The following is an 18,133-nucleotide window of genomic DNA, read 5'->3' as shown; positions in this document are numbered from 1 at the left end:
ATTGAGTTATATATATCGGAATTGCGACACTTGCATTAATACGCACATATGTATATTCAAGAGCGGTTCCTGGTCGATGAAGGAGAACACTGCTTCTGGGTTTGATAACCGTGGATCTCAAGGCACTTATTTCGCCAAAACGTCTGTTCTAAAATTGTCACGTTCTAACCACGATAAAAAATCCAGTCCGTTGGAGATTTGCAGATTCAAGATCAGATGACTAGGATGACTCGGAAACTACTTGAGAATTGTAGTGAGCAAAAAACATTCCAACCAATAACATGATGATGACTGCAGGGTTTAATTATTTTCATTTATCATCATCCTCATCATGATGGTCTTTGTCGTTGCCTGGATTTAGAAGTTGTGGCCATAAAAATTGAGCGACTTCATGAGCATCTGTTGACATCTCCAGTTTTGATGTAATGACCTCGTGACCCGCAGAGCATTCAATGTGTCATCTTGGATAGCATGACAAATAAAAAATCTTCAAAATTGGCACTCTCCACTGTCACGACTGTTGTTTCTCCAGTTTTTCCATTCAAGTTCATTCCCAGTTTTGAGCATACCCGATTAGAGTGTTCACGATCCTCCAAAGTACAGCAACACAATCATACAAAAGAACCTACCACTCACTCCTCAAGTCCCAAAATGCTCCTTTCCATTAAAACTTCACCAATGATGGATTAATTGTGCCCAATAGTCATGCCATACACAGATCAAGAGGACACGCCAAAATCACTGATGGCCCCTCTATCTTACCGAGTCAAGCTCTATGTTGAATGCACGATCCTCGGCTTTACTGGACTCGAGAGATTCTTGGGATTGAATTTCAAAACAAACAGCGACAAAAGCTCAAGAAATCTCAAATTGGCACCCTCGCTCCAGCCACATGAGCTCACCCAATCTGAGCGCATGACTCAGCCAAACCAAACATGAGGAGCACAATGGCTCCTGTATCATTCAATTCAAGGTAGCCCAGCCATATCCCTTTGATAGTAACCCGGGGTGAGCGAGCGAAAAGGTGAGAGAGAAAAAAATGATAATAATAATAACATGAATGGATTTCAGAAGCCAGATTTATGGCCACATTTTGGAAGCGATTGTTTCCCAGTTTACACGTATTGTTATGTACAATAAAGCTATGAAAGGGAAGGTGTGTAGTTGTTGTAGTTGTTGTGATGGTAAATGTTGTGCCTGTGTTTGGTCGGAGCTGTTCGTGTTACCCAAACTTGTCAGATGTCCCTGATGATTTGTCAATATGGCCACATGGTGGCGACAAAACCGACCCTTGTTTACACTTGACTCCTTTTATTTGCATATGCAACACATCATCGTATTAACCTGTCAACCCGTGCCTTTTTCACGCCCCCTGTCTCTTTCAAGGAATAGCAAGTTGGAATTGAACTGATTATTACTCGCAGGGTTTTGGAGTCCAACGCCATTCAGGATTTCGTATTTTTTCCGTCCAGCGAACCTTCGCACTCATGTCATGGCCCATTGCCAACAAAGCTGACAAATTATGCCATATGTGGAGATTTTTGTCAAATCAAACATGAAGCCAACAACATCCGTTCCCTTGGATCTGCCAAGAGACTGAGATTGGCATCAAAATAAAAACATGTCATTATTGTGGTTCTTCGGACTTCTGCCCGACATGGCTTGACATAAGAATATGTTAATGACTTTTTGATTTATTGCTTGAACGGTGTTGCAACCGCATCCCATAGGATGGTTGTTTCAATAATCTCGCCGAGAAGTCAATCTAAAATAATTGCTCTTGCTCGTTACCATTGCTCAGTGTTCATAGGTGACTTGAATGACTTAGTTATGCATCGGTTCCATTGAGTGGGTCCAATCTTCTTGGTTGAGCTTTGAAATAAATGACACGTGCTTTTCCCCTGTCTCGTTGTTACTACTTGCTGACGCACACTGCTCTGGCCTCACTACATAGTGAGCACAACTTGAATGCGGTTAATCGGTTAATCCCCCCTCACTCACCCTCAGTACACACAGAGAGAGAGAGAGAAAGAAGCTAAAAGTGTGGCTCATTTAATGCTCGGATGCCTTTCCCCCGATTTGAATAGCCTCACATGATTATGGATCATGATTTCAGCACAAAAACACACACCTCATTACGAGCGGATCTTTTTCTAGCCGACAAACTGAACCAATTTCGTTCCGAGGAAACAGGTGGATTGGATGTGAGCAACGCCAATCAAGGACATGAATCTCTGCCCACAGTCGTCGCTGATGACTTCATCTTTCCGCAAGGAAATGATTCCCCCCTTTGGATTTCCATGGATTTGACTCTCTTGACTTCGATGACTTCAAGGCGAGTGTCTCCTTTCACGCTCAAATATTCCCATGAATGAGCGTAACAAGCCTCTTTTGGTCGCGGTCCTTCTCGAGGATCTCGCCGTCTCTCTCCATACACGTATTGTTGGATGCATACACACACGCACACACACGCACACACACACACACACTGGAAACTACCATTCCAAAAGGCTCTTTGAACGAGCCCCCTGTTCTCAAATCCCAATGACAATAGAAACATAGAAGAGCCAGTCAAGAAGAAGGATGTGAGCACTGAAAGGGGGATTTTCGGGTACTCAAGTCACATGACAGCTGAAAGATCATCCTGTATTAACAACACTCTTCACACCTATGCTGAGAATTGCGTTGGAAAGGGAATAGAGGACGGCGCTAAATCGAAGGAAGGCTTCTTGGGCGTTTTGCTAAATCTATCGAGAAAACGTTGTTTTGGCTCAGGAGCAGATTTTTATGGTATAAGCGGAAACAGCTTGAGAAGTCCTTTGCGAGGGCTTCCACCAAGAGGATCAAAATAATGATCAATTAGATTACCAAATTTGCTTGATTCATAGATATGCAGTGCTTACCCAGTCCCAGTTTTAAAATTAATGCACATTTTTAAATAATGAAAGGCCCACTCGGAAAAGCATATTTTTCCTGCTTCGCTGTTCTTCGCTTTTCAAGCAAAATTATCATGTGGATATTGTTAACATCAAAGAAACAAAACAAGCCAAGTAACCTCAGTATAATAACCTCGGTACATAAGCAATAATCCTCGACCTTTTAATCTTGCCAAGATTTCTTCGGATATGCCATGGAACCGCAAACTTGAATTTTTGCCCTAAGCAATGTTCTGACCTCAATTGGGTCCCAAATGCTAAAAGAAGAAAAAACAATAAAATTTCAAAATTGTTAATTACTATTTGAATAGAGCTGAATATTCATTAGTATTTTATGCAATTAAGTTACCCCCTTTCAACAGCTTAGCCCACAAGCCCTTGCTATATCATTTCAGATGAACCTGTTTCCTCAACACCGACTACTCTTCCTCCATCCATTAACGGGGCACTGAATTCCCCTGAGCGTGAAGGTAAAATTATTACCTTTCAATCCACCCGTTCTGTGGCTCAGAAAAAGGACTCTGAGAGGTGGTTCAATAGCACCTGATTGTGGGTTATGAATCAATTAAGAAACATGACTCTGATTTCATATTGTGCCCATTCAAAGGGGGAACATAGAGCGGAGTGCGTTGGCACTTGTAGCTTAAGTACAATATGTGTAAAGTTGGACCCTCATAACCTCGTCAGAATCTCGATTTCACACTAAACACATTGGGACTAGACCTTCAGAACTTATTCTCAAAACGACTATTTGATCAAAGTACTTGAAACCTACATTTACCCTCAGTAGCTGAAGTGCAATGCATGCACTGCCTGGAAATTGATGGTACCTAATCCTTTCACATCCAATGACTCTTTGAAATCCAAAAATGGCCGGGAAGTTTTTTTTCCAATGGATAGCAACTATCTAGCTGATGCACTTGAATGCAAGTAAAATCCCCCCCCACACACACACACAAAAAGAAAAAATGCCGCGTGGTAATTGCAAATGCAGGCCAAGTTATGTTGTAAACTGGATCCTCATTTCATCATCAATCGGGATTATTGGCTTTCAAGACAAAACGGGCGTCTCATCTTTTAGTGTAACTGATTGAAAGTCGTCTCAAAAATAAGGGGTCTCGACTGACTGGGATTATAAGCAAGCATCTTGACCTTGATGGGTGGTCCTTTGAAATAACCCACTCAAGATACAATAGAAACCATATCATTATCGTTTACTCCCTTCTTTGTTGTTGTTCGTATATTCGAGTGGTACGTAGCTAAAGCGTACACACAAACTTAACTATTGATCTAGATCTCCCAAGAGATCGCTAATAGGGTTTAGTGTATCGTTCAGTAATGATTGTTGTCCACGAAACATCCGGGTTGAGACTTAGTTGTCGATTATTCACAATCAATGCGCATTTTGGGCCATGTCGGTAACTTACATATATCGGACTTTGTGCCAAGCTCGTGGGCAGATTATCCCTCACTCAGGTTGGGTTGATCCGGGCAAGCAGAACATCTTTGTTGGCATTACTGGGCGCACGTGGATAAATGGATGGATATAAATACAACAAGTCTGACGAGGAACATCTGCTCGAGCGGTAACTTTCTCTGACAAGACGAGAGAGGATCCATCGGAGCAGATGAGTCTTTCAAAAAAGATAACTCCGGTCCAGTCGCCCCTGTCTGAAGGTGAAGCGATCGTGCAACAAAGTCTTCGTCGTCACCTGTCGCCCCTGTCTGAAGGTGAAGCGATCGTGCAACAAAGTCTTCGTCGTCACACTTCAAAGATAGACGACATTCAGGAAGAAACGAACGATCGGGAGCCAGCCATGAGTCTCTCCCGTATGTATGCGAGGATCTAATAACCTCCCATGTTGGACCGGTAATCAATCTCTGGTCCATTTAAAAGCGAACTACTCCGTGTTTGGTATTCCAGGATGAGCTCTGAGCACCTCAAGAGAGGGACGAGATGTGTTCCGCCCTCATTCCGGCCCTGCCTTCCCGGCGGAACTTTGAATGATGACTTTCTAATGAGGATGGAATTTGGGCTGGAGGGTTGCTGATTGACCGAAACTCGGGCAATCTTGGCCCTACATTATCCCGAAGCATTCCCACAATAATACGACATATGTGTGATGATTAAACTTGCACTTGGTGAGCATACCGATGAGCAATAAGGCCTGGGAACATTGTCCACCTTCACCTACACCTACGTGCACTTTATCACGAATCAAGCGTTTTTGCTTCCGTTTCCCAGTTATTTGTTTGAGCGAGTTAGGATGAATAAGTAAATGGGTGGCATATCGTCAAGGAGTGTTATGGATGGCTAGTTGTCAGCCAGGTGAGTGTTCAGGGGTTCCAAAGGAATACCTCGATTCCTTACATCCACCTTCATTAGCAGCACGTGTGGGCAGTTGGGATTTTCCACATTCCGAGTGCGTTAAACTTGAATAATAATCAGCCCTCTCGTGTGTGTATGCACTTCACCTAATGGTGGTCACTTGGTCACAAATGTTCATCAAGCACATTCTGACAGCATCATATCTTTGGCGGGAATTCCATTCTCCTGACAGATTCATGAGTCTAGTTTGAAGTCGATGAACACAAGACTCATAATCTTATATGTACGTACCACCTTTTTTGAGTTGGCTTTTGAAAGCTTCCCGCTTTCTCTATTTCATCCTCTGGTGCCATGCCGATATAATTAGTGTCAAGTTTCCAAGCCTCTCAGGATCAATGTCCCTGCCATCCCATTCTAAAATGGGAGCTAGCCAATGAAAGGCAAAGAACTTGAAATACGATAAGTTTAAAAGGTCGGGGAATGAATGAGACTCAACCGCTGGAGCCGTTGATTTTTTTTAGGGCTGTGTGCGGATGAGGATCGAACACTGACCCGCCACACACCCATGCATAGTGCACCCATACACCCAATACAATACAAGTGTCGCCTTTCCAGTCTTGGGACTTTTGATGGATGAGAGCACTTCCATAGACATCACAGCACAAGATATCCAACAACCCAAAGGGCGAGAAACGGAGACAGAGAGGGGGAAAATTGGATTTGAAAACCGAGTCGACGCAAGCAGTTACTTGCCGGGAACAGACCGACTACTGCTTCAACCACCACCACCACCACCACCACTTTTCAGCCACCAGATATCGGAGAAACCTGAGGCCATTGCTGGTTACGTATCAATTCCGACTACAGCCCTTGGCGAATGTGTTTGGCCGCAAGATTGTCTGTTTCCCATTAACAAATAGGATCGCTTTGTATTCTCATTCGGCTTTGGTCAAAGCCACGCAGGAAATGATCGGTGGTGGAGAGGTTTATCTGGACATGCTAAACAGAGATAATTTAAAACAGAGATGGGGTTTGTCGTGCGTAGGTACTTGTAGGACTGTACGGCTTTGAGTTAGGTTGGAATGAGAAAGGAAGTGGAATCAGCAAAAGCGTCGCGACACAATGTCTCCAAGTCGATTCAACCGACTTTCTGGCTTTGTCTTCTTTATGTTCGTCGTACCTTTGACATGTTTAACCTCAACTCTTTCCTTCGACTGAATTAAACGCAGTGTCTTGACTTGGTCTAGCTAGGAAGAATGTTGATCTGAATCCGATGATTAGATAAGACCAAGACCATGATCGAGATAGGATAACAGGAGGGAACCACCAACCCAACAACAGGTTCTTCAAAGCTTCTCACGAGCTGTATCATGATTACTCGAAACGCCTCTTTGTCTGTGGTAGAGCTCCTTCTAGTAGTGATACCCCTACTTCTTTATCCCAATGGTTGAACGGAATTTGATAAGAGCCACTTGCCACTGACATCCGAGTCAAAGAATTTACCCCCCTTTGTCGCGATCCATAGAACGCCTCCTCTCGATCTAATTCGCCGATTCGAAACAAAGAATGGCAAGGGTGTGAAATCATTTATTGATATCGTCACAACACCTCATCAGGTCTTTTGCCAACTCAGACGTTTTAATGCCAGCTTTTTATTAGGCCATGATTGACCCTAAAGTGGAACAACCTCAAGCTTCCTTCTTGGCGTTGAAAAGAGAAAAAAAGCCACACACACAAGTTCTCCTTTCCGGCAACTCAAAGGGAGGAGCCTCCAGCTAGCGCCCAATCAGAACAGGGCTTTTGAAAAGCGCGCGCTTCTTTTCTGGCGCGACCGGAGCAAGCCAGTCGAGCGAGGCGAGCGAGGCGAGCGAGGCGGTGCCGGGAAAACGAAGAAAGGTCCATCTTCGCCGTCCGCGTTCAAGATTCGTGGCGCGTCTTGACGAGTTCCCGGAGTTGGAGCTCAGTGCTGTGTGAGAGGCTTGCCAATGGACATCAGTGGCTCGTGGTCAGAGCAAAGAGTTTTGAGCCAAAGGTTGCCATTATTCGTATCTCCATAGAATAAACGTGTTTGTGAGTGTGTTGTGTGTTGGTGCCCGTGGCAGCGAGGCTATTGCGGTGATCTTGGCCGAATCGGTTCCGGATAAGAAGATATGCACCTTGGATGTTGTCCAGTGGTGAATCAAGACAAGACAGTGCAAGCAGTGTGGGCGAAAAATGGTCCCTGATGTCGTTTGGTGCACTAACTTGCATGTGAATCGATCGCTAATATGGGCATTCTGACTACTGCCCCAACGGACAATTCCCTCGAATTCTTCAACCACATTCCCAAGTGTGATCCCATTCACGGTCAATCCACATCAGCGAACTTACGGGTACTTGTCTCACCGACTAAGACGGCGGAGCAGGAGACAGATTTCTTCAACCAAGCCGTAAGTTGGACTCTCAGAGACTTTCATTCCACTCCATATTTCGTATTGTAATGATTGTACTGTACTCCTCACATGAGGTTACAAAAGAGGAACGGTCATCTCTTACAATACCAGATTTGCATGGCCTGTTATGTTTTGGGGTTATTCTAGCATGAGGAAGTAAAATAACATGCCTCCCCCTTTGGTACCCAAACTTGGACAGCTGCTCTTATCAACTTGTGAATTTCACCAGGGTCCTCTATATCGACAGAGTGGCTCAAGCCTGGTCTCGATAGACGAGGCTACTTGTCCTCATCAGGATCGGCCAGAGACACCCTGTGAGTTGGTACAGAAGTGTAGAACAAATATATAGTGCTTTTCAAATTGTTCACTGAGGCAAGAGGTCAGCTCTGTCCTAGCTCTTGAAACTGACTGAACCAGCACGACCCCTTGAAGTACCAAAGCACCAACCCACCATACCCAGTCAAAAGAAGCAAAAGATCGCCACGGGTGGCATCACCACGGTCTTGCAGAGACCCCATAGACCTAGAGAGAGAGAAAGACAGAAACCCGGGGCCAGAGCTCAATGCACAATCCCAGGACAACCATTTTGAATGGGAATGATTTTCTGCAATGAAGTTGTTTCTCGGTTTGACCTGGTGTTCACCGTTCAGTTCCCTGATCCCTTGGCCCCGGGATATTCTTTGGCGATGAATGGTTCCATGGTGAATTAGACGGGATAAATTGGGGAAATATGTGAGTTTGGGTGGTGTGCATGTACAATTGTACATACAACTTCATGAGTACGTGATTGGATTAGCTTGTTTCCCATGTGGTTCGAGGCTTGGGAGACTTGTTTTCCGTTCACAGGAGACAGGAAAAACAGAATTATACTAATATACGTACGTCGGTTTGAACTGGGAAGGAAACAAGTCCAGATCTGGGCATCCTTCAACCAACGATAAACATGGGTCTCATCAAAGGTCACACATGTTCAACACCATTCACGTGCTATGGCAAAGTGAGAAAGATATCATTCGAAAGTCTCGAGGGATTTGATTCCGAGCAACGAAATCAATGCTTATGTAGTTCCTCACTCAGAAACCACGCTCAACCATTTTAAAGATTCAGGGTAGCTTTCGCTATCTTCCAAAATCATCGAGTGAATGAGTAGTGATCCACTGACATTTGATTGAAATGGTGACATAGTGTCTGATCTCTCTTGACTCTTTCAACACCAGAGAAGATTATAACTGTCATTAGAACAAGGTGAGCAATAAAACCTCCTGCTGATAGGTTGACGATCGCTACCTGAGCTCCAGGGACCAACCACAATTGAATCCGTGTCAATTTTTGGAATAGCAGAAATGCCCCTCTGGTTTCCTTGGAGTGATTTAATTCCACCAACATACTACAGTAATCGCTGTACAACGGTAAATGGCGAGTGGGAAAACAAAAGCACTTTGTCCTCAAAATAGCGCGGATGCTTGCCTAAGAGCATCATATCATTATTCACTTCCATTTAGATAGCATTCCTGATAATGTTGATATGACAGACAGGATGGACATGGTAGAAATAGAAGCCACCGGCTTGAAATAGCCAAGCCCCGTCATGACAAAAGTAACGTCGTTTTATCGCATGAAAGCTTTACGGAATTGAAACAATCGAGAGCGGTTCAGAAGTTCAAAGTTTCAAATTTGATTGCATTGGCGATGCTTTTATCTTCTCATCATTTGTCGGCGCTGCAGCTCATCCATCGGAGGTTCAGCCTAAGCAGAACAAATCAATTTGACAGCAATTGCAAATGAGTGAGCTAAACAAAGACCTACGAACAACTGAAAGTGGTCCCTCGAGAGTCCATTTTGTTCCACTTGGCGAGACTAATCCATTCTATCTACCTTGGATAATTCAGAGTAAATAAGGGGACGCACCTAATAAGGAATAGCAATTCATGGGAGAAAAAGAACTCCTGCTTCCCCGATAACGTATGTCTTTATAAATGTACAATTTATGATTGCAAAAATAATAAATATTAATAACATACGTATTTTTGTCGCATTCTAGGATTCCCACCATTCAGTCGGCATGGCTTTCTGTCCTTCGCCCGATGGGTGCACACCTCCCCTAACTATGTCTACCCACCACACTTCGGTCTTACCCCCTCACCACGCCTCCCCGCCCCCGGGTATGACCAGTCTCCAACCAAATCACAAGATCTCTCCTGTGCATCCTTATCCACCGACACCAAGGTGGCCACCCCCTAATCTCAATTCTGGCGACGAGCCACTAGGGGCGCAAACTCAACACCTTGCAATACCCCCTGCGTCAAATTGGTCATATCAGAAGAAAAACCTCCCGTCGGAAGATGCGGATGGCACGCCCTTGTGTGCAGGTTGCCGCCTCCGAATCATGGACAAGTTCTTTTTGAGTGCCGTGGAGGGAAAATGGCACTCTTCCTGTCTCAAATGTGCGGAATGTGACGTGGAGTTGGAGACACAGAGCTCTTGCTTCGAACGTGAAGGCTTGATCTTTTGCAAACGTGATTACCTCAGGTGAGTCCCGCTGGTTGTTGTATTTTGGTAGCCAGTAGCCACGTAGATCGTCCTGAAAGATCAACAAATGAACATGCCAATTCTTCATATCATATCTTGTTAAGAAACTTGACGAACAATAGACTCGGTCTGTCGTCATCCACCATGACTCCCGACAACATTGATCTTGCTCGTGATTGCAATCTCGGGCCTTTTTCGCAACTAGCCTTCAACGACACCAGTATCACTTAAGCTCGTTTTGAACAAATTCATCTCTTTCGAACGTCGCTTTCGGTTTTGTAGTCATTGATGTATAGTTCTTGGGTGTTTCCATTGACTATTTGACATCGGGCGAGACCGATGCATCATATATATGCACAATACTAGTGCAAGAGCTCTCTTTCCAGTCATGAATAGCCACAAGTGCAAATTTGACTTCGTTGGGACAGCTGATGATTATCTTCTTCTACCAAAGCCGTACATCCTCATGACTCGTCTTTGTCTTTGAATCGTCTACCATATGTTGTAATGCTCGGCACTGCCTTCATTATTGTGTACTATGTACATGAACAGAGATCCCTCGTCTCATAAATGATAAGTATAAAAGATACATATGGATACATTTGTGTCCAACTTTCGAGTGCTCCATTAACAAAACGTGCTCGACATAGATATTCACTCGCCTATCTGTCTTTTAATATCTTCATATGAACGTACACTATTTTGGCGTGAATCAAAGAAGTAAGAGGAGAAGGCGTCGGATACTTCGTCGGATTTAGAAACGAGTTCTGACGTTAAAGTTGCCGTTTCGACAGTTTTTGGTTCGAGTTGACAGGCAATATCTGCATTTAATGGACACTTGGCTCAATACTTAAGTTCTGTTTAAGAACTCGTAAATTGGCCACTGTACAGCAGGACGACCAAGCTACCAAGGCAAGAGAGGAACTCGGTGAAAACTTGGCTACCGAAAAACCACGAGCCTTGTTTGATTCCTCTCCTCCCAACAACCCTTTCAAACTAGTAATCCGCCCTTCTTGGTGGGAAAGAGTTGGAAGAGATCAGCAGTATCTTAGTCCACCACTAATATAGTAGGCGTGGATGACGTTTGAATCGAGTCCCATCATTACGGGCTATGAACTTGAACATGAAGCCATCTAGTTCCTTTTCGTCGCTGAGAAAATTTGAAAACCCACTCGGCCATATTGATGAGTTTGGAAGAAAACCAATTATACATTGTGGCTTCTTTGGACAGAAGTCCGAGCGAGCCTGGAGTCTTGACCGCAACCCAGATGAATGGCCGGGAAATTAACAGAGCAGAGAATTTGAATCTGTATTACCTGGACGAGACACGGACGGATCCCAGTTCATATTTCTGATTTTTTGACAGAGGCGTTAGATTACTCTGAGGGATGTGGTGGTGGTGGTGGTGATGATGATGATATACGTGCAGTACAGTACTATAGGTGTTGTTGTTGTTGTTGTTGTTGTTGTTGTTGTCGTTCGGGAGACTGGTATTATTAGTTTTTGTATTCAATGAACGTAACTTCTTTTTTAATTTCTCACATCCTGTCTTGATGTGTTTTTGCGGTTTTCGTGGCTTTGTTCGAGCTTGCTGAGGTGACCAACCACGCAAACCATCTTCATAAATGCACACGAAACCATGTATACACCTATTCGGCGATCCATCTATCCATTCACCTATCCATTTACGTACCTAGGAGCGTACTAGTAAGACGTTGAAAAGACGGCGCTGAAATCCATGCTATAAAGCCATCATCGGTCGGCTTCTTTTAATTGACAAATGTTCCAATGTTTGGTCGGGAATTAGATATGTGTGCGTATAATGTGGATATTTATCACGTCATCGCGGATATGTGTGGTAAACGATTTGTTGCTTTTACCACACAAGGAGTAAGAACCTTCTCACTGGCAAAAAAAAACACGTATTGATTTTCGCGGAAAACTCGGCCGAAACAACATTGAAGAGCTCAAGGACCGGTCGTTTTACTTTAATTTCCGTCAGTGTGTCTCTCTCCTGGTGGCAATCCGTATGCCATGGTCATGCATGGGTAATTCCAATAACATTTCCATGACATGTTTCCGCTCTTCCAGAATTTATGGCAACCGCCAATGTTCCCGCTGTCTCCAGGAAATTCAGAGCTCGGATCTAGTCATGAAGGCCCGGAATTGTCTCTTCCACGTGGATTGTTTCCGATGCACAACGTGCGATGTCCTCCTTCGGAAGGGTGATCTCTTTGGCATGTTCGAGGACGTCCTCTACTGTCGAATGCATTTTGAGGTGCTCGAGTCGCCTCCCCATTCCTCCAGTGATCCCACCCACCCATTCCCTTTCCCGCCCCAAGGCTACCCGCACCATTTTGGGCCCAACGGGGAGCCCTGGTTTCCTCCGGGCGAATATCCCATGGGTCTGCCTAGCGGGGACTTCCCTTTTGACAACAATAAAGATCCCATCTTGAAGAAGCGCCGAGGACGGAAGAAACGGAAAGTGGATGGGAACTTCTCGGCCATGAACGCCTTCATGGATGGGGGCTATGCCGGTTTGGATGGCTCGGGGGCACAATCCAAGGCCAAACGGGCCCGGACCTCTTTCAAACACCATCAGCTCAGAATCATGAAAGCTCATTTCCAAGTCAACCAAAATCCCGACTCGCGGGAATTGAAAATGCTCTCACAAAAGACGGCCCTGGATAAGAAGGTGCTTCAGGTGAGACCCCCTGTTCTTATGGATTGCTAGCTCTATCTTCATTGACAGAATTAGCCTCAAGTCAACCGCAGAACACTTGTGGTGGTAAACGATCGAGAGTCTCTTACACACTCGAGTACTTTGGTACTTCCTTCCTTTGAAGGGCAGATGTACCGGTTTATGTGAGTGTTCTTTATTGGCTTCAGAGATGTAATGGAAAAAGCGACCTTCCTCTTGGCTAACAAAAGAAATAGAAGTCGATCGATGTTCTTTTTAAGTATTACTCGGTGTGAATTGTTTTCATTTTCCTTATCCCTGGAACATGACGTGTCCCACTTCAGTTTGACTTTATCTAGCGTGAGATCAGCTTTAGCCTGGCTTCCAAAGAAATGACGGTGGCAAAGAGTCGGCTGATAGAACAACTGCAACAAGCAAGTGTTTGTTCCAATCAATTTCAAGCTTATCTAAAAACAGTGACTGTTTTGTGAACAAATATCTTGCCGAGTGGACTTTATCCAGTTCGGAAGAAATAAATACCCCGCTACATCATCTTTACGATGCAACTATTCCACTCATTTCAGGTCTGGTTCCAAAACGCTCGTGCCAAATGGCGAAGGGTCAATGCTCAGGGCGGAAATAGAGGCGGAACTAGCGGCGCCGCTGGAGGTGCCGGTGTTTCAAGCGGCGACCTCGGCGAGGCCGGAAGTACGGGATCCTCGATGGTGGACCATTTGTCCGAGGAGAATGGTGACTCCGATTCAATGCCGGCTTGCTGACGATCGAAAGACCAAAGCTAGGATTGGTCCAATGATCGTCGTTTAATCGGTCGCTGCGCCCTCTGGTGTTCTTAGGAGGAAAATCTCCTCCGACGCTATTGATGTGTCTTTCAGTTAAATTATACCCTACGGGAAAATCTAAATGTGTTTTTTGCTCATTATGCTATTCATGTTATGATTACTAATATTGAATATTGACGTCATTAGAAAAAAGGAGCACTTATTTTTCAAGTGTGTGAACGTGTTGACTTTTGGAGTGTTTTCTCCTTCTCTGGAAACAATAAGCTTCCATTTCGAGACCTTTGTACCTTAATGTTTGGATGTTAGGGCTTGGGATACACCTGATAATAAAAGGAACACAAATATATGTCTTCAAATGCCGGTGGTGATGATTGTCTTTGAAAATATGGAAAGACGAACAATCGAACAATTGTACGCGAAGACTCGTGGATTCGATTCTTGTGCCAAGCTTCACGTTGGCAACATTCAAAGGGGTTTCCAAGTCTATTTTGAGTGGCCATTGTCAACGAGAGAGATGGTATCTACATGTTCACAATACATAGAGCACATTCTGACAATGACGTTAAAACGAAGGCAAGCACGTGTTCACTCGAATATCGATGGTGGTCGTTGAGAATGGAATCAATGTTGAAAATCCCGAGGTTAATACTGCCCTCTGGCGGTGGTTCCACTTTCACTTATCACTTATAAAGCAGTTGATTTGACTTTGACCATGGAGTGTGCAAAACAAATGACGAGGCTGGGATTTCTTGTCAAAGTGTTGAGAAATATGGGTTTCACGGACATGACACGCATGCACACACACACAATATCCCATGGTTGAAGACCATGCAACAATTTTACGACTCCATAACTCACGATAGCGAGTGAGAGTGACAGTGCACTGCTCTTTACGTGTGTCTCGTAATAAATAGATTTCATGCTCCCTTTAAAGTTGTAAATAATCAGGGCAACTCCTTTACATACTCAATTACAGGGTGAGCCAAAAATATTGGCCCAATGTTCGTCCATGTCTAGGTTACGTAAACACACCTTCTTGAAGAATATAAATCGATCATTGAAAGCAGCGCAGGTGCGAGCAACTACAACTTTTTTCGATTTGCACAATAAATCAATGAAATAAACAACATCAAATTTGAAAAATGCGGAACTAATTCGACATTTGCTGAAGTAGAATCTTTAAACAAGTATTGAGACTAATAGTCAACATGAGTTGCATAAATCAGCTCTGGGAAAATACGAGCTAAGGCAAATTTGATGGACAGCAGAATAACATTTGGTTGTGGAATGCCCCTGGAAGCTTTGATTGGAACCACTTTAAATCGAACCAGGTAACACCCTGTGAAGACATGGGAAAGTGTCTCAAACTTGTGTGTCCATAGAGGTCGTAAAGAGCTGGAAAATGTGAATGACCATGGGTTTTATGGACGGAACTCGACCCAAAAAAGCCAGTCAAAGCACGCGTGTGCGCATATTAGTAGCGTGTCCAAAACATTTGCGACTCTTCATTCTACTTACGTGGAGAGCGACGAATCATTTTATTCAAAGGCATCCATTGTGAGTAGAAAAGGTCGTTTTCGGGGATTTTTATTCTATCATAAGTCGACATGCAAGCAAACAGAAACACATGTGTTTCTTTCGAGTAGTATCAACACTAACTCTTAAACCCGTATTAATCAGAATCAATAACGAGCGACATTAACACTAATCAAAGCTCAAATAATTAGTCACTCACACGGCTCAAATCCGATACTTTATTTGGTTAGCATTTGTCAAAACATCCTCTTCGAATAATTCCAATTAAAACATGTTCAGATCACGAGAGCCATGTGTTGTGGCCATGTATCAGAAATTGATGAGGATTTCTTTTTTTAACGATTCCAAAGATTACTACGAATGATACGATGGGTCTGCATTTCCTTGGGCTATATAAAATATGGCTTCACGGATGGTAAAAAAGTGGAGGTTGTGGTTTAACAGGGCTAGGATTGTAGTTTTATTGGCCCCCATGAGCTCCTCGCTAGCACGGGATAACAATACTCCCTTCATTTGTAACGAGGTCCGGTAATGAGAGGCTCGCATCACACGATAAAAGACCCCACCAGGATAAGAGCACATGCGCTCACTATGCTTCAAGAACACTCGATATAGATCTTAGCGGGATGATTTCTCACTCCAGGACTTCTCTGGCTTCGGCTAACCGTTATTTGACTTTCCAGGATCCATCCAATCCCATTCAACGAGGACAGCTGTTCGGAGCCTCTTTTGGTCCTACTTTGAAGGTACTTTGTTTTCGCATCAGGCTCATTTATCAAGCTTGAGCGTTTATGTACATAGTAGGGCCAACGCATGATTCCGACGCTTTTGGGGACGAAAAAGTGCATGTACGTATATACGTAAATGTTGCTTTAATTGCACGAGTATCCTTGTTTCCAAGTCTTAATGTGTCACCTACATAAATGGAGGGAAAAACAGGTTGGATGGAGGAAAGATTCACACTTGCAAAGACAAGAGGTCAGGGAATAATAACTCTAAAACAAAAGCATCATTCAGGACCTGTGTTTTGTTGAATCTATTAGAGGCCCGCGGTTGAAAGCTTTTCCATAATGTACAACGCAAGGAACGGAGAATAAACGTGGCAAACGTGAACTGAATGATGCAGCATATCCAAATATTTGAACTCTCAAGAAAGACTTATACAACTCAGGACTTTCATTTTGTTGTTGAATACAAATGTCATCGATTCATTTTGGTCTAATATTATGATTGTGGTTGAAAATTGTTTCATTCCAGGCACCGATCTTGGTGGTCTAGAAAGAGAAGTTTTGTACATTTATACTGCACTCAATTCTGGTGCTTAGGGTATGAATTCAGGTAAGGTGTGGTTCTTATCAATTGCTGTAATAATTGATTGGGAATTACGAAATTTTAGTTTTCCAAGTTCAAAACAATTAGTCCATGTACCTGTATGAAGGGAAAGAGCAAGTCTACCGGCAATTAATGCGAATGAACTGCAATCAATTACTTTTTACAGATCAAATAGAAATCTGTTGAGTTTTCCGTAGAAAATGTATCCAATGTTTCTCAACCTTTGTTAAACTTTTCTTCGCTCTTTTGACTATTTCCACTTGCGATTCTTGATCATTTGTCAAGTTGTTTATTCAAATGATGACACAATAGATGAGCATAAAATTGGGGAAAACGCCAGTGTCTACAAAGACATAAAACGAGCGCTTTCTCAGTTAGCTTTAGCCTACAAGAAAAAAGTAAGCTAAAAAATAAGCGGCTCTAGGGAGACTGGTCTCTTTGACTATGAAAGATTGTTACAAAGGACAGATCAACACCTTGGATGTGATAAACTCAGACTTCGACTGCTTCATTAGACATGAGAACATGGCAAATGTACAAATCGTTTCAAGCATATAGACATACATCGATCTTTGTGCTGTCCTTTTTGGAAATAAGACAATGCACATTCAGATAAAGTCCTTCGATGGATTAGAGCTATCAAATCTTGGCCCAGACCTTCTAACCATGAAAAATCCTGCTTTTGGGAAAAAATCATGGTAGGTTGAGTGCAAGGGAAGGTAAAAGAGGAGGAGAAGGAACTCTGGCCACCATTTATTGCATACGATCCAAAAGATGCGTTGGGCTCTTGGCGTCCACAGGATGGGGTGGGGCTGCAAAGTTTGGCTAGTAAGGGGGTTGAGGGAATTGAGGCCGAGGGTAAAGGAGGGGAAGGGGAATAGGGAGAGGGAAAGAGGGAAGGAGAGGGAAAAGGGAAGGAGAGAAGAAACGGGTCGCATAAGCCAATTGAGACACTTGACACTGAGTTTGAGACAAGTGCTGTCTCTTCATCCTTGTGCCCCGGAGATCGGCCTTTGGTACCCTTAAATTTGATCTCATGCACATGAATGGGAGACAAAACATTTCTTGGGCTCTATCCTCTCAAATATTCACAGGGAATAAGTAAAGTTGATCCTGTTGGTTCTTGACCAAGATTCCTGATAAACACGACATTCAAGGGCTGGCCGGATCCGCCAACTCTAATTCATTTATTTCTTTTATTTTCATATGCTAATATTTTTTCACTAATATTGCAAAGTTGTATATTCTAAGCTAACTAGTGGCATGCCAAGCTCCCAGCTGATCCATGGATGATTTTGTAAATTACTTTCAAATTGCTATGAACTAAGCAGAACCACCCCAAAAGTAATTATCATTTGTGTTTTAGTGATCAGTGATGGGCATCATAGATGAAAAAGTTAACTTTATCAATTGTTAAATCATTACTTAAAAGTTAACTGTCTTAGTTTTGTAGCCATTTCTTTTTGACTGTTACAATATGGTAGGCACCCAATTGCATCTATAAGGTATCCATTACATTTACAAGAAATAAAGATTTCTTCTATTTTGCAATGCTGGAC

The 18,133-nt window shown here is 43.4% G+C and overlaps 1 protein-coding gene across 1 annotated transcript; it reads left to right on the top strand.

Annotated features, from left to right (window-relative positions):
- Window positions 1-7,236: 7,236 nt before the first annotated feature.
- LOC131889430 (LIM/homeobox protein Lhx2-like) lies at window positions 7,237-14,063 on the top strand. The gene is made up of 4 exons (XM_059238528.1): window positions 7,237-7,694; window positions 9,739-10,226; window positions 12,318-12,930; window positions 13,491-14,063. Exons 1-4 carry the CDS (start codon window positions 7,533-7,535, stop codon window positions 13,683-13,685), a joined length of 1,458 nt encoding a protein of 485 aa, XP_059094511.1. The 5' UTR covers window positions 7,237-7,532; the 3' UTR covers window positions 13,686-14,063.
- Window positions 14,064-18,133: the final 4,070 nt, after the last annotated feature.

This window comes from Tigriopus californicus, chromosome 10 (genome assembly GCF_007210705.1).
Source record: "Tigriopus californicus strain San Diego chromosome 10, Tcal_SD_v2.1, whole genome shotgun sequence".
Taxonomy (NCBI): domain Eukaryota; kingdom Metazoa; phylum Arthropoda; class Copepoda; order Harpacticoida; family Harpacticidae; genus Tigriopus; species Tigriopus californicus.
This window is presented reverse-complemented; position numbering and strand designations above follow the sequence as displayed.